Genomic DNA, 22,708 nt, shown 5'->3' with positions numbered 1-22,708 from the left:
ATTTTAAAAGTATAATTCCTTTTATTGGCTGGACTGGTCAGAATAACATTGTGTGTGCTCCATATATTTAGTGTTCTTTATATCTGCTAATGTGTTCTGTTCTTGTTTTTGTTTTGTTTTTCTTATTCATTCAAGGCTGTTCTTTGTCATCTTTGCTCTGCAGCACTCAGTATAGAGCCATCATTGCAGTACAGTAATCTACTCCACTTTCCTGCATTTATATTATTGTTGAGGAATTCTAGCTGCCTCCCGCTGTCTCCTTTATTGTTATTATCTTTCCATACTTTACCACCCTTTTTGTGTCCATTATACTTTAGCAACCATATATTATATTGACTCTTATTATGATCTAACACAACTGCAAAATATGTTTTGGCAGCTCCCTTGTCTGGATTCAATTATTTGCCTTTTCACCGAGAGAAGAACTACGATTTCATAAGGGTTCAGCCTTCTGTCACCCTTTTCTGCCTTTGCAAAGTTTTCAGTTACCTTGGAGCAACATTTTTTTCTTCCCTTTGTAATGAAGACTGGTGTTTCTGCCCAATTGTCCCCAACCCACACACAATTTCCCCATAATCTACTTATGTCTGCATAATGTTATGATTAAAAAAAATAAACTGTGGTTCTTGCAGATATCTGTATTTAGGTTGAAAATAGCCCACTCTCCTTTCAATTTTTGATAAATTGATTAATTACCATATATAAGTCAAAGGCAGGTTCTGGGCCAAAAATTATGGAATTTGATATGGGTAAGTCAAGGGTCGTTCCGTGGAGAGGGGAAAGCACCAGTGATGACTCAGGGGGCCAGCCACTCCTGACTACCACCACCATTTCCCCACAAAGGTTAGAAGCAGCCCCAAGGTGAAGAGAGTAAAAGGGGGTCAGTGCTTCTTTTAAGTTCTACCAGGTTTAAGAGAAACCTTTTGCCACTGAACCCCTGGTGATGCAGCATGTTAAAGCACTGAGCTGCTGAACTTGTGGACTGAAAGGTTGCAGGTTCGAATCTGGTGAGGGGAGTGAGCACCTGCTGTTAGCCCCAGCTTCTGTCAAACTAGCAGTTCGAAAACATGCAAATGTGAGTAGATCAATAGATACCGCTCCAGCAGGAAGGTAATGGTGCTCCATACAGTCATGCCAGCCACATGGCCTTGGAGGTGTCTACGGACAATGTCGGCTCTTTGGCTTAGAAATGGAGATGAGCACCAACCCCCAGAGTGGGACACGACTGGACATTAAGTCAGGGGGAAACCTTTACTTGTTACCAGAGGAAAGGGTGGATTCCTTTTTAAAAAAAAAAATAAGAGTAAAGGTACAGCATTATATACACATCATTACATTGACCCAGGATTTTGGGGTTGATGTTTTTTGTCTAAAATTTTGAGGGTTATACATGAGTATATATAGGGTATGCTGTTTCCTACAACAGAGTATGTTCATCTCTCCCTCTCTACCCAAGTTAATGAAAAAGTTCAACTAACAGGAACCATGACCTTTAAAGCCCTAGACAGTTCATGTCCAGGCTATTTGCCTGATTGTACAAACCCTTGTACAAACCTGCCTGGGCCCTGATACCTTCTCTCAGTCCCACCTCCATTGCAAGCCCAGTTGGTGGGAATGAGAAAGTGGGCCTTCCTTCTTGGTGGCTGCCCTGCAACTCTGGAACTCCCTGCCCAGGGAAGTCAGAATGGGCCCGTCCCTGCTGTCCTTCAGACAGCGGCCTAAAACCTTTTTATTCAGGCAGGCTTTTAAAAATGGTTTTTAGGATCAAGTCTGGGAGTGCCATGGTTTTTAACTTTGAATATATTTTAACGGTTTTTAACTGTGAATTTTTTAAGACTGTTCATATTTAATCCTGTTTTAACATTTGCATATTTTTAAAATGTAAATTGTATGTTGATGCTTTTATGTTAAGCCATTTTGAGTCTCCTGCAGAAGAAATAAAACAGGCCATAAATAAATAAAATAATAATGATAATAATGACTTAATACAAACACATTTATGATCATATTGGTACAGTAATACAAAATTAGTGTAATACCAGGATGACCAGGAACTTCAGTAATCATTTGAACTGCACAATCAGGACACAAGGCAAAAATCCAATTGCTAGTCCTAAGTAGATTACACCAATCAACTCAACAGTTGAATGCATATGGTAAATCAACATTTAACTAAATCCCAATTGAACCAATGGGATTTAGATAAACATTGATCTACCACTTAGCAATTAATTCAATGAGTAGCAACTCAATTCCAATGGTTATTAACATGTATGATCCAATAAAAGGATTTTGACTCTGCATCTACTGGAATTATTTTTATTATAAGAGTATGAAAGAAAGCCCAAAAAACCCTATGGCATTAGCAACATTCATTTACATTGCAGTCTTCTGCCTGAGTAATGCACCACAAATTTGAATAGAAACATCAGAAGATGCTTTATATTGAATCAATTCACTGGTTCCCCTACCTAGTACTGTTCATTCTGATTGGCATTAGCTCAAGTAGAATTTTTCCCCATCTCTGTTTGAAGACACTGGCACTTAAACATGAGATTATACGCAAAGTGAATACTTTGGACTATTGCTCTACACTAAAATACTTAATGAATCACAGTCAAGCTGTTGACATGGTGGATAAAAGAACAGCAGTTACACTCAAGAGTTGTCACAGACAATTTGGCAGCTGTTGCAAGTGATTTAACCCCCGACCTCCTCTCAGGACTAGATCCCTGAGTTGGAATTTCGTTTATAAGATCTCAGCAAATGCTGACAGAAAATATTAATGGACAATCAAAGGTCCTTGCTTGTCCAAGAGAATATATGACATGGAACAGATTCTCTATATACTTAATCTCATAATTATTATTCCACCTCATAACCCAGAATTAATCTCATATGTAACAAAGGGGAACACCCATGCCAAGACAAGAAGATATAAAGTTGACTCTCAATTTTGTTAATCAATTAAAACCTGACCAACCAAGATGAAACCTCTGTTGTCCTAATACCACCTAACTATGTATGAAATTAGAGGAACACCAGATGTGAAGAGATGCCAGTAATACTGGATGCCACAGTAGACCTAATTACTGTCCAAACAGGCGGAATTTGGAATTAATAAATCTGAGCCTCCAGTGGACTAAGCTACTCTTGGTTTTCTTAATAGTATTCTTGAAAATGAGGTCAACACTACCTTTCCAGCCAGAAGATTTGTCAAGCCTCTTTGTGTTAAGAGAGATATGTTATAAATTAGAGAAAATATTATATTTAATGTATGTTTATAGTTAATACAGTCAGCTCTCCTTATTCATAGATTCTCCATCAATAGATTCAACCATCCATGGCATAAAAATGTTCCCAAAATTCCAAAAGTCAAATCTTGATTTTGGCATTTTATATAACGGACACCATTTTACTATATCATTATATAATGTATAACGGGATTTGAGTATCCATGGGTTTTGGTATCCACAGAGGCAGTCCTGGAACCAAACCTAGCAGATATCAAGGACCCACTTAACTGAATCCTTGCTTTATTCGACTTCTTGTAATAACCAGTTCACACTTTGTTTTACTAGTATTATTATAATAGAATATTATACATTGTACAATGAAATTAAATGCTTTCCTCAGCACACATCACAAAACAACACACCCATCCCTCCACACTCCAAACCACCATTGTTTTTCATTCCCTTTGATGCCAGCAGCAAATATACACTTTCATAAAGTATTGTGTTTAAGAATAATTTCTGTATACCTGTACTTTAGTGAACATAGGATTCTTGCCACTAGTTTTGTTAGTATAGGGAGGTTTGGATACTGCTTAGTCACCACCAGCTTATAGCGGTCAGGAAAGAGAGAGAAAATGCAGTGAGAGAACTCCTGAATGCTTTTGCTTGTCTCTAAATACTCAACACACTATTCCGTCTTTTGTTACTACTGCCATATCTAGCATTCTTCCATGCCAGATATGAGCCAAGGCTTCTGTATACTGGAGGCAGAATTATATTGCAATTGAGATAGATGCACACTGCCCTAATGATCACATTGTCTTCTCCAACAGGAGCAAACCACAAGTAAAGTGGCCACTACTAAGGTTACCATCACCAGAGGAGGTGACCAATCAAGATTGGCTCCACTAGGGGAAGTGACCAATCAGGGTTGACCCCACTGTGGGTAATAGGGCATGAATCAAAGAGGGAGAAGGCAAGTATTCCTTCATTTTTTAGAGGATTTGACTGAAAACTAGCAGCAACAACGTTAATTGCAGTGAAGAGGAAAGCTATACTTGTTATTTTGCTGTCTGTCACGTACACTAAAACAAGAGATCCTTTGTGCAAAAAGCAGTATGTGACAGACAGCAAAGTAACACATAAAAATAACCGTCATTACATTATGAAAAGTGTTTGCAGAAGAGGCATATTAACCAAAATAGCATACAAAAAGTTACTCTTAACTGACATGTGGACAGAAATGTGCATGACTTTTCATATAAACTTTTAAAAAGGGTTTTTTTTAAAAAGGAAAAATTCTCAAATTCTGGGATGAACCAAACTTAAGACTGTAAAATATGCTGAGAGAAATTGAAATTGATATATTTATTTAGCGTTATATGATATTTCTTTCTGTGAGTGTGGGTTTACTTTTATGAATACTGATGTGGTGTTGCTTCTGTTGAACATAGAACTGCAATTATATTATGCTAGTATGAACTCCAGGGGAGAAACAGAACCTTAACATTCATCATGAATTTTTGGTTGTTGTTTTGTTTTTTGTGATCATTACAATTCTCTCAGCTGGTTCTTGCTAAGGGGAAAAACAGTAACACATAATAGATTGTTTCACAGATACATATGAGATACATATTTTCCCTGATCTAAGCGCTGTTATTAAATAAGGAAAATATTACTAACTATACTTGTTGGCTATGTTTGTCTTTTGCATCTTTGAAAACTAGATTTCTTAAATGGTTGCTCTTCTTGAAGATTTTAGGGAGTAGTCACTGCAAATCATAGCTTAGGGAAAAAAGAAGCAAAAATATAGAAGGGCCTCATCATACCAGAGGTGGATGAAAAAATGTTTTTAAAAAATAGTTCCTTGAGACCCTGTAAATCTGTAATATCTGAGTAAGTATATCCTGCACCCACCCACATACTGAATTAAGGAACAAAATTTTCATGTCAGAGAATATGTCTCCCAGGTACTACTGATTCACAGCATTACTCATTTTCAAAACTATTCCCCAAATACACTCCTAATTATGTGTAGTAACTCAGAAACTATGCCTCTGAAATTTTGTCTGCATCATTTCAGCAATACGAGTGTCCCATTGCAAACACATTTCAGCATAATTTTTTTGGCATTTGGGTGGATGGGGAGGGCTTTCTTTAGGAATATACTATTAAGCATGTCAATTAGCTAGGTTATTAGAATTTGAACTGGAAGGGTCAAAAAGATGGATGCAAATATAAAAGGAAGCAAATAGTTGGAGAAAGGGAACAGACCTCTACGTCATTCATCAAGAGTGTCTTCCAAACGTCTTTACTTAATCTATCCATCTGGAATGCGGTCTTCCTCTTTTTCTACTGCCTTCTACCCTCCCTATCTTTATTGTCTTTTCTAGTGAGTCATCTTTTCTCAAGATATATCCAAAGTACTAAAAGGAAATTACAGTATGAAGACCTTACACAATACGTCTCTAAACTGCAATAACATTAAAGCATCAGTAGGAAAGTCTGGTACTAAACAATATAGTAAACATGAATCTATATACAGAAATGCAATTATTTTCCTACTATTATTAATTGTAAACAACTTTATAATGCCTTTACAATATATAACAAATGGATCTAAAATTAATCGAGCTTTTCCTGCATAGATTTTATATTAGAAGATAATGACCTAATTCAGCCAGTTTCCAATGAAAGAAAACAATCAGATGATGATGATGATGATGATAACCTGAGAAGAATCACAATATGAGGCTTAACACCCCTTGAATTTGGAATATACAATCATAACTGACATGTAAACAAAAAGAGCAACCATTTAGTGTCATCAAATAGAATACAAGTTCATCAGAATATAAAGCACAGATTCCCTCCATTTTAATTTGGAAAATTAGGTTAATTAGGCTAGAGTCCTTGGAGCTGTGTATAGACACATATTTACTATTGATTAGTGCTGGACTTAGCTTTTTCTCTCTTAGTGTATATCCAAAGCATGGCAGTCTCGGTTTAATCATCTTGGCTTCTAGAGAAAGTTCAGGCTTCATTTACTCTGAGACTCATTGATTGATTGATTGATTGATTGATTGGCAGCCCGGGATATCCAGAAAACTCTTTCAAGGCATCACATTTCAAATGAGGGGATTCTTTTTCTATTAACCTTCATCACTGTCCAGTTTTCACAATCATACATAGAAATTAGGAACATGATAGCACGGACCATTCTGAAACTATTGTTTCTCCATATTCGGTGGCCTCCTATTCTGATATTGCAGTACACCCATTTCTTTAAAAGCAATTCATAATTTTTCATGATCTCCACAATCAAACGCTTTGTTATAGTTTATAAATTACAGACCAATTTTCTTCTGAGATTTTGTTTTAGTGCATTTCATTATCCAATATATGCGTACACTATACCTCATGTCTCTACCTCTTCTAAACTCAGTTTGGACATCTGGAATTTCTCCATCCATATATAGTAAGAGTTGATGTAGAACTTTAAGCATTTTACTCAAATGTGAAATTAATGCAAAGGTCTTCTGGTTACTGTAATTCCCAGTGTCATCTTTCCTGGGACTGAAATAAAAAGCTGATGTTTCCAATCTATGGGCCATTTTTGTTTCCCTATTTGTTGAAAGATGTTGGTTAATATTTCAATGGATTCTGTCTCTGTAGCTTGAAGCAGCAGCATCAGTATACTATCTGTTCCTGGTGATTTATTCCCCCCAAGTGATGCTCCTTTTATATCTATATATATAAAAGAGTGATGGCATCACGGCAATTCACAAAACAACAAAAGTACAGGCCCCCCAACCTCAAAATTTGACAACACAACCCATCATCCACGCCTCAAGGTTGATACAACAAAAAGAAAAGAAAAATAAACTCCTAATTAGAGGGAGAGCAATAATTTTTTTATCCAATTGCTGCCAGTTTAGAGGGCTAATCTCTGCCCACTTGGTTGCCTAGCAACCAAGGGACAGCCAGGTTTCAGTTAGGGGACAGGCAGATTTAGGCCTCACTTAGACTTCTTCCACAGATTATCTAATTTGCACTGGATTATATGGCAGTGTAGACTCAAGGCCCTTCCACACAGCTATATAACCCATTTATAATCTTATATTATCTGCTTTGCACTGGATTATCTTGACTCCACACTGCCATATAATCCACTTCAGTGTGCATTTTATATAGCTGTGAAGAAGGGGCCTCATATAATCCAGTTCTAAGCAGATAATATAAGATTATCAATATACAGTAGAGTCTCACTTATCCAACGTAAACAGGCCGGTAGGATAAGTGAATATGTTGGATAATAAGAAGAGATTCAGGAAAAGCCAATTAAACATCAAATTAGGTAATAGTTATACAAATTAAGCACCAAAACATCATATTATACAACAAATTTGACAGAAAAAGTAGTTCCATGCGCAGTAATGCTATGTAGTATTTACAGTAGAGTCTCACTTATCCAACACTCGCTTATCCAACGTTCTGGATTATCCAACGCATTTTTGTAGTCAATGCTTTCAATATATCGTGATATTTTGGTGCTAAATTCATAAATACAGTAATTACTATATAGCATTACTGTGTACTGAACTACTTTTTCTGACAAATTTGTTGTCTAACATGATGTTTTGGTGCTTAATTTGTAAAATCATAACTTAATTTGATGTTTAATAGGGTTATCCTTAATTCCTCATTATCCAACATATTCGCTTATCCAACGTTCTGCCGGCCCGTTTATGTTGGATAAGTGAGACTCTACTGTACTGTATTTACAAATTTACCACTAAAATATCACAATGAATTTAAAACACTGACTACAAAAACATTGATTATGAAAAGGCAGACTGCGTTGGATAATCCAGAACATTGTATAAGCGAATGTTGGATAAGTGAGATTCTTCTTTAATATGAAATAATACTGGGATAGAATAATGCAGAACAATACAATCTCTAAAACCAGGACAGTAAATAAACAGGGGAATTCCACACAGGAAACAACCGGGGCCAGCTAACACCTCCCAACAAAGTATTCCCATCATCAAAGTCTGGCAAATCCTGTTTTCTCAGGGCCACAGACAGTAGAAGCACATAAAATATCGCAAACAACACCACTCTGAAAACAAGGGAATTCCAGACAGGAAACAATCAGGGCCAGCTAACACTTCCCAACAAAAAATTCACTCAGGGAGGAAACAGCCAGGCTTTAAAGCTGCAAGGCCATTACATCCTAATCATTTTTCCTAATTGCAGCATTCATACTTGCCTCCAACAAACAAACAAAAACCAATCAGAAATATTGTATATTCACAATCTTTAGGAAATAATATCCCCTGATGGCGCAGCGTGTTAAAGCGCTGAGCTGCTGAATTTCTGGACTGAAAGGCCACAGGTTTGAATTGGGGGAGCGGAGAGAGCCCCCACTGTTAGCCCCAGCTTCTCCCAACCCAGAAGTTCAAAAACATGCAAATGTGAGTGCATCAATAGGTACTACTCCGGCGGGAAGGTAACGCCGCTCCATGTAGTCATCCCACATGACCTTGGAGGAGTCTACGGACAACGCCGGCTCTTCGGCTTAGAAATGGAGATGAGCACCAACCTCCAGAGTCAGACACGACTGGACTTAATGTCAGGGGAAAACCTTTACCCTTGACCTTAACTACCACCAATTCCTCAATACTTTATTTCCCATACCACCAGACTTCGCCACAGCAACGCGTGGCCGGGCACAGCTAGTCTATATATATAAAAGGGTAATGAAATTTCGGCCTAGGACAAAACAACAAAACTACACATCCCAGAAACACTAAACTTGGCAAAACAACCCCTCATCCATGCCTCTACGTTCATACAACAAAAAAAAAAAGAAAAATAAAGTCCTAATTAGAGGGAGAGGAATAATTGTTTTTATCCAATTGCTGCCAGTTAGAAGGCTAAGCTCTGCCCACTTCATCTCCTAGCAACCCACTCAGCCCAGGGGACAGGCAGAGTTAGTCCTCACTTAGGCCTCTTCCCCACTGCCTATAAGATACAGATTATCTGATTTTAACTGGATTATATGGCAGTGTAGACTCAAGGCCCTTCCACACAGCTATATAACCCATTTAGCATCTTATATTATCTGCTTTGAACTGGATTATCTTCACTCCACACTGCCATATAATCCACTTCAGTGTGCGTTTTATACAGCTGTGTAGAAGGGGCCTCATATAATCCAGTTCTAAGCAGATAATATAAGATTATAACTATACAGTACAGTCTCACTTATCCAACATACTGGCCGGCTGAACGTTGGATAAGTGAATATATTGGATAATAAGAAGGGATTCAGGAAAAGCCGATTAAACATCAAATTAGGTAATTATTATACAAATTAAGCACCAAAACATCATGTTATACAACAAATTTGACAGAAAAAGTAGTTCCATGTGCAGTAATGCTATGTAGTAATTACTGTATTTACAAATTTACCACTAACATATCACAATGAATTTAAAACACTGATTACAAAAAGGCAGACTGTGTTGGATAATCCAGAACATTGGATAAGTGAATATTGGATAACTGAGATTCTACTGTAATATGAAATAATTACTGTGGTAGAATAATACAGAACAATATAATCTCTAAAACCAAGACAGTAAATAAAGAGCAACACTCTGAAAGCAGGGAAATTGGGAATTCCACAAAGGAAACAATCAGGGCCAGCTAACACTTCCCAAGAAATTATTCATCCAGAAAGGAAGCTGAGAATGGACTGAAACAGTGTGTATTACCAAAGTCATTATTATTATTATTATTATTATTATTATTATTATTATTATTATTATTATTATTGTGTTGCTGTGAACCGTGAAAATGAATACAATATGGCTCCAAGTACTCAAAAACACTAAAATCAGAATATATAAAAATTACTGTGGAATAATAAAATAGAACAATACAATTTCTAAAATCAGAACACTAAATAAAGAACAACACTCTGAAAACAACACAGGAAACTATCAGGGCCAGCTAACACCTCCCAACAAAGTATTCCCATCACCAAAGTCTTGCAAATCCTGTTTTCTGAGGGCCACAGACAGTAGAAGCACATAAAATATCGCAAAGACCACCACTCTGAAAACAAGGGAATTCCAGACAGGAAACAATCAGGGCCAGCTAACACCTCCCAACAAAAAAATCACTCAGGGAGGAAGCAGCCAGGCTTTAAGGCTGCAAGGCCATTACATGCTAATCATTTTGCCTAACTGCAGCATTCATACTTGCCTCCAACATACAAAAAAATCAGAAATATTGTATATTCACAAGCTTTAGAAAATAATATCCCCTTATGGTGCAGCGTGTTAAAGCACTGAGCTGCTGAACTTCTGGACTGAAAGGTCGCAGGTTTGAATTGGGGGAGCGGAGAGAGCCCCCACTGTTAGCCCCAGCTTCTCCCAACCCTAAAGTTCAAAAACATTCAAATGAGACTAGATGAATAGGTACTCCTCTGGCGGGAAGTTAACATTGTTCCATGCAGTCATGCCACATGACCTTGGAGGAGTCTACGGACAACGCCAGCTCTTCGGCTTAGAAATGGAGATAAACACCAACTCCCAAAGTCAGACACGACTAGACTTAATGTCAGGGGAAAACCTTTACCCTTTATCTTAACTACCACCAATTCCTCAATACTTTATTTTCCATACCACCATACTTCGCCACAGCAACGCGTGGCCGGGCACAGCTAGTCTTTTATAAAGTTATTCAGTGTATTATTTCCATTGCCCATATCATTGCCCTGATCATGCAACATTTTCACTTATTGATAGGATAGCATTCCCATTGTTGATTTAATTTCCCTTTGATTTCTTGGATTTCGTGAAAGAAATTTCTTGTTCTAGTTTTGTTGTTGTCTTCTTCTATTTATCTGCATTGATTGTTATAGTAGTTGTCTTTATCCCTGCTCAAAAGTTGTGGGTACAGCGAAGTTCTTCAAGTTAGCACAATGGTTGATTTAGTATTCTTCTTTAGCTTCACTCTTAGTTTTAGTATTAGAGTTCATGCTATAAGCAGTTTTTGCCACAATCTGCTTATAGTTTTGTTTTGTTTTTTCAGAAAATTGAACTTCCCCATCTCCTGCTGATATTGGCTATCAGGTGATATCCAGTTTCTTCTCTGCCACATTTCTTGATCCTAAGCCAAATTCTCCAACAATCTTTAATTCTGCTCTATTTCTTATTTTTTGTGTCAAAAATGGCCTATTATTAACAAAATACTTTTTGGGGGCTGTGTGATCAGTTTCCTCCTGTACTCCAGCCAGCTTAGATTTCCTAAGTAAAATACTGTGTGAGTATCTCACCCAAAATATTGTAATAAATAAATAAAATAAATATGTTCATTTGATTTGTAAGCCGCTCTGAGTCCCCTTCGGGGTGAGAAGAGCGGGATATAAATGTAGTAAGTAAATAAATAAATAAATAAAATATCACATTCCAGTCCACTTTAGGTTGCTCACCCCAAGCAATGCAATGTTTGTACAGTTCATTCTTGTTTTAAAGCTTCCCCAGATTCAAGTTTCTGACATGCCAGGTTGCTATAACTCATATTGTATAGCTTCAAACTTTCCTATCATCTCAAACTATGTCTAAGGTGACTAGACCTCACAAAACTGAAATCAGCCCATCCCTGCCTTACAACATATGCACTTCTTAGTAATAAGAACTATAATTATCTCATATGATTTTGTTAACCACATTCTGATGAAAAAGGAAGAAATTATTATTCGTTGTTTGCATTTTGTGCTGTCTTTTCTTTCATAAAACATACCCTAGAAAGTCTATCTCTTTCTCTGTAGGAAATGAGCTGTTTTCAAACCCTATAACATAACTTGCTTTTTACAACAAACAAAAGAAGAAGTAGTAGTAGTACTGGTAACATGATAGGAAGTGGAAAGTTTTAACAGTAAGTACCAAACACAAGTGTTTGCAGCTTCCTTTCGTTTTTGCCATGGAAAATGAAAATGGTAATCTAATTGAAATGAGTAAAGGGTGGGCTGTAGTAGCAACTATTTTCAGAGTTCTCTAATGAAATTTTTCAGAATGCAAAGAATTTTGAAGCTAGTGAATGGTAAACAAATTTGCATTTCCTGATTTAAAAAAAATCTATCTAGCTTGTGAAGCCATTAACAAAAGGACTATTGTATTATTATTTTTTTGGTTTCTTGCTCTTTTGAGGCAATCACAAACCTGCAGTATATTCATTTCTTTATTTCAACTTCTTACAAGATAAGTGGCAAGTTTTCACAAATGTTTAAATGTATATATGGGGGCAGAGGAGTTACACAAACATGCTTTAGTCATTGTGTGGTAATGTACACACAAGGAAAATTCAGAATGAAATTCATATACTTAAGAAAGAGTTGGGGGTTTCACAACCAAATCCAGGTTTTGGGCAAAGTGTGAAGGTCAGTAAGATTCTGAGAAACAATGAATGTCAACCTGCTAAATTTTCTCAAAATGTAAAGTCCTACTAAGTCCTACTAAACTAGATAGGACTTACTCCTAAGATACATGGGACAGCATTCTTAGCATCCTTTCTAAGTTTACTCTCTGTGAGGCTAACTGGGATATGATCTAGGTCGGCCTTCACAAAGAAAAGAAAGTAAAACTAAACCACTTAGACACATCTCCCCCTTTCTGCTTTTAGTGCTCAAAGAAACAGAGATAGTTTCTAGTACACACCTCGATGCAGAGAAAGCAGAGCTAAAATGAACTCCTACTTCTGCTTTCTCAACTCCTAAATGGGAAAATTGACTTGTGCAAGACTGAGGAGGGACAGTATAGCTCAGTGGCAGCATGAACAGTTCATCTGCATAACATCCTAGTTTCTATTTCCAACATCGCCAGGTAGGACTAAAGACTCTCTCCTGATCAGGTATTACTTAATGGATGAACCAACAATCCAACTTGGTATGTGAAATCTTCCTATATTCTTCTGATGAGCACCAGCAAGAAACCAAACCAGGAAACCTCTATACATCATATTACAGTGCTTTATATAATACAACCCCCATATCCATAGGGGATACTTTCCCAGACGTTGCACAAATAGTGAAACTTTGGATAATACTGAACCCTATTATTTTCAATGCGATGAATGATGGAAGTACTGAGAATATGATGCAGCTTGTGCAGAAGGGCTTTCATTGAATAAGTTAAGTTGGAGATAAATCAAACAACATATAGAATATCAATTTCAACTATACAGTGGCAATACTATAGTTTGTCTCTGTAATTCTCCAATATCCAGATTAATATTATGACTTGAACATCTCATTCTTATTTTTACTCCACCCCCCAAAAAAAAATCCTCTTCTAATTGTGATTGTTGCATCTATGTTGTTGTTTTAAAAAAAAAACTGTGGAAAATAAAGTCAACAATTCTTCCAAATATCTGTTTCAAAGTCCAATGGGGAACGTTTCCTAGAAATATCTATTGCAGATAATAATGCACTATCTCATCTCATAAAAATACTTATTTTTCTTTATGTTCCCAACACCAAAAACTATTATGGATTTATGTGCTTTATCTGTCAAACTGCCAATTTAAAAAAAAAATGCTTGTCTAAGACAGAAGTTTGGCCTAATTCTACCAAAGTTATGCTGTAAAAGCAATAGACACAGAACTGAAGATCCAAATATCGATCTATATGGTTAACTAGGTGTAGGATTCTGATGAACAAGGCACTCTGCAGCATTTGCAACTTCCAGAAAGTAGCACAGTCAGTATTTCATAAACTTGTTGCACTAGTAGGGGGTCCCAATGCATCACAAGACAGTGTTCATGCATTTTTAAAGCTTGTACAGAAGTCATTTCTATGTATTTTATCATGCTGTTATGGTTTAAAAGCCCAGAAAAGCTTCATCTGCCAAATTCCCCTCTTTTAAGCAGGAGTAGTCCTATTTGTTGCATCTCAGTACTTCAGACAGAGTAGAATGCTTAATTAAAATGAGGAGAATCACAATAAAATCATATAGACTGAAATATATTACAGACCAGCCCCCACAAAAGACTGGAAGCTTTTACTCCCCTTCGCCAAGGCGCAGACATAGACAACAGATGATAAATTGTGAATATTATTTCAAACATACGCAGCAAGGCTTTTGCAAATGTTTATATGATTCCAAGACAGCATTGCCATATGGACTTCTCTGTGGTCATCTGGACCATCCTAAGCATCAGCATTCAGTTAGGAACAAAACAGGTTGTCTAAATTAAGTAACAATACATAAACTGTGCAATTTTTAAAGGCTATTGTTGTGGCAAATAGATTAAAACAAACATTTCCATATCCATAATTTATGTTTCCCTTAAAGAAATAAATGAGATAAATGTTAATCTAGAACTAGACACCAATTTGAATGATGACTTTGTTTCTTGCAGCAAATAATGCAGAACCTGGCCAATGGGGACAAAAATATGTTTGGCAATGTAATTTACATACTTAATTTCAATTTATTGTCCACACACTTCTATTGTCTTAATAAAAATGTATGAGAAATCAAGTATACCTATCAGAAAAATTTCAGAACAAATATTCAACAATTATTAAATGAAGTCCAAAAAGCAAACTTTCAAATATATTATTTATGAATTGGATTTATATATTACTGTTTAGCTTAAAAGAAGGAAGCAATTTTAACTTTTATATGGTATAAAGTCCTTTATATGAGTGGTATGGAGGAGCACAAGGCCTAAATAGCCTAAAGGTACAGTAGAGTCTCACTTATCCAACATGAACATTGGATAAGCGAAAATGTTGGATAATGAGGGATTAAGGAAAAGCCTATTAAATGTCAAATTACGTTATGATTTTACAAATTAAGCACCAAAAATTCAAGATTTACAACAAATCAACAGAAAAAGCAGTTCAATACATAGTAATGTTATGTAGTAATTACTGTATTTATGAATTTAGCACCAAAACATTACAAAGTATTGAAAACATTGACTACAAAAACATTGACTAGCAAAAGGCAAACTGTATAATTGGATAATACAGAATGCTGGATAAGCGAAGGTTGGATAAGCGAGACTCTACTGTACCATGTACTGTCTGATTTTGGAAACTAAGAAGTCTTGGTTAATCCTCTAATGGGACATTACCATGTCCTGTAGGTTACATTTCAGAGGAAGGGAATAGGAAAACCATCTGTGAATATTGCTTGTCTAAGGAGACCCTACAAAACTCCTGGCATCACCATGAACAAGCAACTAGAATATACACCTGCCTATAAAGAGGAGTATCCAAGGTGTTTTAATAGTCATACATCTGGAAAAGAAGGAGACCAGGATCACATTAACTAAGATCTTCTATGTGAATAACATTAAAGTAACACCAATTCTAAGAAAGCAACCCTGATTACCTCTTGCAAAGGGAATATAAATGTGGTTTAACCACTTTTGAATCCATTGTATTAGAATATATACAAATCCTTGCCATGTAAAATATTTTAGAAATTAATCATTACTTAGTGGACACTTCCCTCATTCTGTATATCTGCATTATGCGTGCAAGTACTCCCCCCTTCCAATCAGAGTCCACATGTTTTTCCAAGTTATAAGTAACAAACAACCTACGTGCAAATGCCTCATATGAGCACTGTTCCCAATGGGATCTGGACCTGTTGAGATCTTAAACATAACTGTTTTCTACTGAAAAGGACTATAATGTGGGAAGTACTATTTCAATACTTAGAATGCCATACTCAAAACTCTGAACACATTGCCAGTTGGCAGCATTCACAACATCAAGAGGACTTCCAATCTTTCTATTTTCTATGACACTACTTCAAAAGCAGTTAACAGGAACCTTAAGTGCATTAGGAATGACGGCTCAATTTCTCATTGGGCTGGCAAGTACAGCACATCGATCAATATTGCTTAAAGTATTCTCATCTCTAGGCAAAACCTGTTATTTCCATAGATGAAACTTTTAGGAAAAAGAAAATTATTCTCGTAGAATGGAAACTTTTTTGGACATAATGCTAATTCCACAATAATTGTGTATGAGGTTGTGCATGATCATTTCACAAGTACACACGCAAAGCCCATTTCTCACTTGGTAGGCAGAGTTCTATTTGACTTCTATGAAACTGGTGAGCTCTAGACCGTGGTCTCTGTTGTGCATCGCTTGAACAGTCATGGGATTTGTTGTAACTGAACTGATATACATTGATGCTACATTAAATGTATGCCCATAGCTGTCAATCTTTCCAGAGATAAGCAACAATTTCAAGCTAAATGGAGTGCATGTTATCAATCTGCATGTGTATTATTAAATTAATCATTTTATTCTCAACTCTTTTAAATATTTGGACTTGGCTATCTAACTATATTATAGGTTGAAGAGAAAGTATGTACTGTAATTACATCTCTCAAAAAAAAGGGGGGGATGTCTAAGGAAGCATGGAAGAAAGAGAATTTTGCAAACCACATTGCAGAAACGAGGCAGATTTATGTCTGGTCAGTGTCCAGATGGGAGACTAAATGGGGAAACTTGTATCTGCTGCCATGAGTTCCACAATGGAAGACAATTAGGGGTGAAATGTTTAAAATAATTGAACAACAGCAAACTTTAATGGACTCAATCTCACTTCATCAGATGCAGAGGCAATCCTAGCATCCCATGCACCTGATAAGGTTGGTTTGGGCACCATAACGGTTTATGATATAATAAATTCAGTAGTTTTTAAGGTGTCAAAGGATTTTGTTGTTTTATTCAACAATCTGGTTGCTGGCTGCAGTGAGCAATTTCAGTTATTATTGACCACCTTATTCTTGTGGCTCATCATCAGATAAGTCTTACCTGTAAAAGACAATATGATGCCCTAAGTAAACCATCAAATAATTACATCATTAGTAAAACAATTTCTGTCAAATGCTCTTCAGAAGACAGTAAAGCTTTTTATTGTTTGATTTTCTGTTACAGTTAGAATGGACACTCACAAAGCAATCCCATCAAAGCAGATGAAATATATTCTGATTTTTTTTTTTCATTTTGACTGCTGGGCTTATTATGTAGAGATTACCTATCTATAACCTTAGAAAAATAATGAGTAAAAATATATAATGAAGTAGGATAAATCTTCAGTAGCATCAGTTTTTTTCAGATTTGGGTTAGACATATATTTTGCAGATGATATAGTAGGAAAAACCCCCACTTCTTTAGCATCCTGTGGGATCACAACACCAAACAGTCAGTGTTTCAGATGATTTTAGATCCTTAGTGTTTGATGAGGTATCAGTGATACAGATATGAACTACGCTATATAGTCACAACATCAAATGGCTGTTCTTTTATTCCCAATTAATTAAGAAGATGTAAGGATAAGACTTCCATGTTTCTCCTCCTGTGTTCCTAAAACAGGATCGCAAGGTGCTACGAAGGAGACTGTAATAGTGCAAACAATACCAATTTTTATGAGATAAGCAATTCATTCCCTGTGTCAGATTCAGCCATGTATGTGAAACATTCTGGCTGAATTATAGATCTCATTGTTACAGTACTCAGATCTGCTGTTTTTAATATATATGCATTTCTTGAACAATTTTCTGCTTTTCACAAACAGCCAATTTGGAGTAGCTGCACTGTTTCATGCATGGTTCATTTAAGTGCAAAGTTTGATACTTCTGGCCCTTCAGAATGAGATCAGCAACTCTTTCCATTAAAAAAGAGGGAAATGAATTGACTCCAGACATTGTAATACATACACACAGACACTGAACTTTGTACATAAATCCACATAAATCAGAAATACTGTAGAAAAAGTGCTTGAAAAATCAATATAGCATTTGTTCTCTTTTTCCTCCATCTCAGGTGAATAGAACTGAATGACGTTTCTTTAAAATCCAACCCACTTTCAACTGCATTTTGATTCAATACAAATGACAAGAACATATTTTTGCATTTCTTCATATTCATTCTATCATCCCTTGCTTTCTCTCTCTTTTCCTCCATCTATTATCCTTGCCTTTGCCTCCTCTCTGATAGCACTTAGACTTTAATCCCCTTGGAACAAGGATTTGTTAGGTTCGGGAACAGGGTTTTTGCTTATGATATTCTGTTAGCCATTATGTTTCTGTGGGGAAATGGCAAGGAAATTTCATTCTTCTGGAATAGCAGAGCTGTAGTAGTGCCTCTTCAGGTGGTTCTTCCAACAGAATAGTAGCTCATAGTTCCATGTCATTGGGGAGATAAATCCATTCCAGATTCCAGTCTAAACTTTAAAGGAGTTCTCTGTATAGTCTACCATCAAAATAATCTCAATGCCTTGGATAGCTTCTTATAATTTAGGTGAAAATATAGAGTATATTATTCACCATCTCAATGACATGGTTCTACCGGATGCCATTAGTTTAACATTAGATGGGGCAGAAGAAAGATGTTGCACTCAGAAGGGTAACATCTCTCGAACTCTCTAGACCCTCTATATAGAAGGTCACCCTTACACACACACATACATGCAAGTTGTCGCTGGAGGAATAATGGTTATTTATTTTCAAATAATGTCCTTATATAAAGGGAAAAGCAGATAACAGGGCGCCTTACTTTGATTTCCTGACTAATCCTCACAGATAGACAAAGCAAAATCTATCCAATGTGTTGTCATTAAACCCAAAATATTTCTGCTTTGGGGCATCATGAAGACAAGCAACATAGTTTTCTGACAAACAGTAACATTCTAGGCAAAGCCTTTCATGTTTTTGTGACCAACAGTGTGTAATGGGCAGATATGGTCATTTTCCAGCTATGGACAGAACTGAAATCTGTGGCAGGGGGAGGGACAGGAGAGACAAGTGTAATACAGAGGATTTTAGGTTCTGCCAAATATAAGCTACTTAAATAAGTGCACTAACTTGAAGGCTGGGGATGTGTGAAATCAGCAGTCTCCCATACATGAATTACAGAATACAGGAAGGATGTAACATGATTTTCTAAATACCATGCTCAGTCAAAGCAGTAAGTACTGTACAAATATGATCTTTTGCACCACAACAAATGTAAGGGGAACTTTACAGTGCTCTAAGCACTGGAACTGGTAGAGCTGTTTTTTCTTACTGCTTTACCAGGTGAATAATATGGCTGGTTAGGCCATGTGGTTAAAATCTTTCCTCCAGTTTTGTAAAAGACTGAAGAATTGATTGGGATAGACGTGTAAGAAGAAGAGAGTACAATGATGAAGGAATTTTAAACTGCATGAGTTCTTCACTAGAGAGTGTTACTGGAAAAGAGATTTCTGGAAAAGTATTTCTGGAAAAGAGAGCAGGTCCCTTAAGGTGCTTAATATGACATGGAGAGCTGAAGTGGAAGGAATATGCTTATAAAATCAGAGCAAGGGAAAATTGCTTTGCACTGGGGTGGGAAGGCTCTTTTTCTAAAAGAAATAATGAGGCTCATTTAATGTGTCATTTTAATCTTGATAGCTGCAGTTTGATTAGCATCAACATAGGGAATAAACACCAGATTTTCTTTTCAAAGACAGACTAACAATGTTGAGCTTGTGAGCAAAGACAGCATTAAGAAAGGAAGGTTTGGAATTAACTGGTCTCTATGTATTAATATTAATATGTGAATTAACAGAAGCTTTGTACGTGAGTCATCAACAAGATGTTAGGAACATATAGGTAGGTACTAATAAAAATAATAACAAAGCTGCTTGCTGGCTTTGGCTCTCAAGTGTACAGACTTGAACTCACACAAACATATACACATACACACTATTTGATTTCTTGGTTACAATTTGACAAGTCATTAAACAGAAAAGATGACGACACCAGTACAAAAACTACAAATAAGAATGAGTTGCTTTTCTCATGCTGGGCTATTCAATATTTGATTCATTTCCTTACTCTTCCCCAAGCCTTTTAAACTATAAGTAAGGGAGTGCTTAGCTTTTTCTGATTACCAGAGCCAATTCTTCAAGGTCTTTCTGCTCTGTATGACTACTAAGGTTTTGAGCAGCATGCACAATTCACTTACAGTCCACTCTGCATAGTCTTTAATTAAGCAAGCTAGCAGGAAAAAAGGAGTGAAACATTGGCAAAGGGCTTTCAAACACAGATGGCTGAGAGGCAACAATCTCCTGGCAGAGGAGATCAGATGACAAACTTTTAGTTCAAGTCACGCTGGGTGAAGGAGGTGTCTCCAAAGAAGTTGTCCAAAAGCTCTCCAACTCCTACCACAATGGCTCTAACAATCCAGAAGAAATCATCTTTTTATGGCCTAAATAACTTTCTTCAGCAAGAGGGAGTATCGTTAAGTGGTGTCAGCATCTCTAACCAAGGCTCAGAGGTTTTATAGCTACTTCAACACTGAAGGAGAAGCTACACTATGTTTGCATGCTTCTCCCCTGCACTGAATTCCATTGTGCCATTCCAGATATTGCTTTCCAGAGAGACAGTAACACAGGTAAGAATGATCCACCTACCTGCAGAATCAGACACACAAAATGCATTCAAGCCTCCTGCTCTCGACTTTGAAGGCTTGGAATGCATTTAAGCCTTCAGAATTCAGCTTGTGCATCGAAACCGTACCAATTTATGAAAAGCCTGCTTGAAGTCTTCATTGGACATGGTGTAGATGATGGGGTTGATCAATGAATTAAGATATCCCAGCCACGTGAAAAAATCTGAGATGGCCATGTGGAACCAGCAAGCATCTTTACAAATAGGCAATACCAAGGTGATGATGAAGAAGGGCAGCCAGCACACGATGAAGGCTCCTAAAATAATCCCTAGAGTTTTGGTAGCTTTCCGCTCTCTGGCAGCTGTCAGCTTCTTCTTTTCCAGCAAGGCATCCGATACCTTTACTTTGACCTGGTTCATGTACACCGGAGACCCTGTCTCACTGGAAGCTTCAGAGGCCTTGCAGTTTATGGAGGTGACCGAGGAGGTCGAACCGGGGGAATCCGTTATCAAGTGAGCTCGGGTCAACCTTTTGCCCATCTTCTTTGGCGTCTGTTTCAGGATTCTAGACCTGGCTTCGACGTAGATCCTCCCATAGAGGATGATCAGCAGCAAGGTAGGCAAGTAGAAAGCGCCCACCGTGGAGTAGACCGTGTACAAGATGTGGTCGGTGTTCACCATGCAGTCGCCCATCTCTTCAGCTTTGGACTGGCGCCAGAAGAACGGGGGCATGGAGATGGAGATGGAGAAGACCCACACCAGAGCAATCATGATGGCGGCTCGTTTGGGAGTTCTTTTGGTGGAGTACTCAACCGCGTCGGTGATGGCCCAGTACCTGTCCAGGGCAATGACGCACAAGTGGAGGATGGACGCCGTGCAACAAGTGATGTCTGATGAGAGCCAGATGTCGCAGACCACTTGGCCCAAGGTCCACTTCCCGGTCACAGTGTACATGGTGCTGATGGGCATGACCAAAATGGACACCAGGAGGTCGGTGACGGCCAAGGAGGCGATGAGATAGTTAGCAGGCGAGTGGAGCTTGCGGCTCTGGTAGACGGTGGCGATGACGAAGGCATTGGAGAGCATGGTGGCCAAGGTGATGAGGGCCAAGAGGGCGGCGAGGACCACCTTCCAGGAGAGTGGGGTGCCATCTTGGTAGACGGGGCTTTCTTGCCAGCTGCAGTTCGGGGAGGAGGGAGAGGAGGAGGCATTGAAGGGCTGGTGGGGGAAGACCTCCAAGTTGGCTTGGTCTGCTTGGCAGAGAGGGCTGGACTGCTCCATGCCCTCTGAAGCGAAGCCGGACAACGTCTGGCGCAGAGACCCCAATGGGGCAGCGCCCTCACATCTCTACAGGAGGAGGAGGCAAATAAGAGGGAGAGGGCGGCGCGAGAACGGGAGAGAGCGCGCACGTGCGACGGGCTCAGCCAATCGGGACGCCTCCCGCGCCCGGGTGGGCCATGGCGCGCGCCACTGAAGACCCCCCTCCGGCGCTTCAACAGGTGCGCCTTTCCCTGTCAGTTCGCCTCAGAGCAAGGCGGCGAAGGAGGAAGGAGCCCTTTCTCCGACGGTGCATCTCTCCCGCTGTGTTTGGAGGGAAGTTGAGGGCGGCTGGGAGGGAAAAGGCAGTCAAGGAGTGGAGGTCTAGAGCACCGACGGGCGGAAGGCGGGCGAGAGTGAAGCCCTGAGTTCCACTCTTCTTCTCTCTCTGTCTCCTCAAGCCGCCCAGTCCCAGAACTTTCTCAGGAGAGGTAGGATGCCTCCGGAGCCCTGGGTGCCAAAGCCTCCCCGTTTTCTCAGCCTCGAAGTGACCGCCAGCTGCGCTCTTGGAGAAAGCGGAGTGAAAGGCGCGTTTCTTTCGCCTCTGCCTCTGCTTCTCTTTCTCTCGAGCTCCCACTCCCTTCTGCGCGAGACCCGCCAGGCAACTCGTGGCCACTCTCTCGGATCTCTCTCTCTCCCCCCCCCTCCCCCTATAAACCACCGCCCCGCCCCTCCGCCTGCCTCTGGAGGATTCC

At 38.4% G+C, this 22,708-nt stretch overlaps 1 protein-coding gene across 1 annotated transcript; it reads right to left on the bottom strand.

Annotated features, from left to right (window-relative positions):
- Nucleotides 1-17,175: 17,175 nt before the first annotated feature.
- On the bottom strand, nucleotides 17,176-21,983 carry htr1b (5-hydroxytryptamine receptor 1B). The gene has a single exon (XM_008121995.2). It carries the CDS (start codon nucleotides 21,975-21,977, stop codon nucleotides 20,802-20,804), a length of 1,176 nt encoding a protein of 391 aa, XP_008120202.1. The 5' UTR covers nucleotides 21,978-21,983; the 3' UTR covers nucleotides 17,176-20,801.
- Between the last annotated feature and the right edge of the window lie 725 nt (nucleotides 21,984-22,708).

The sequence above is a fragment of the Anolis carolinensis genome, chromosome 1, assembly GCF_035594765.1.
Source record: "Anolis carolinensis isolate JA03-04 chromosome 1, rAnoCar3.1.pri, whole genome shotgun sequence".
Lineage (NCBI taxonomy): Eukaryota > Metazoa > Chordata > Lepidosauria > Squamata > Dactyloidae > Anolis > Anolis carolinensis.
This window is presented reverse-complemented; position numbering and strand designations above follow the sequence as displayed.

Bases quoted from the DNA above. Each gene is read 5' to 3' on its own strand.
- htr1b (XM_008121995.2), bottom strand. From the start codon at position 21,977: ATGGAGCAGTCCAGCCCTCTCTGCCAAGCAGACCAAGCCAACTTGGAG.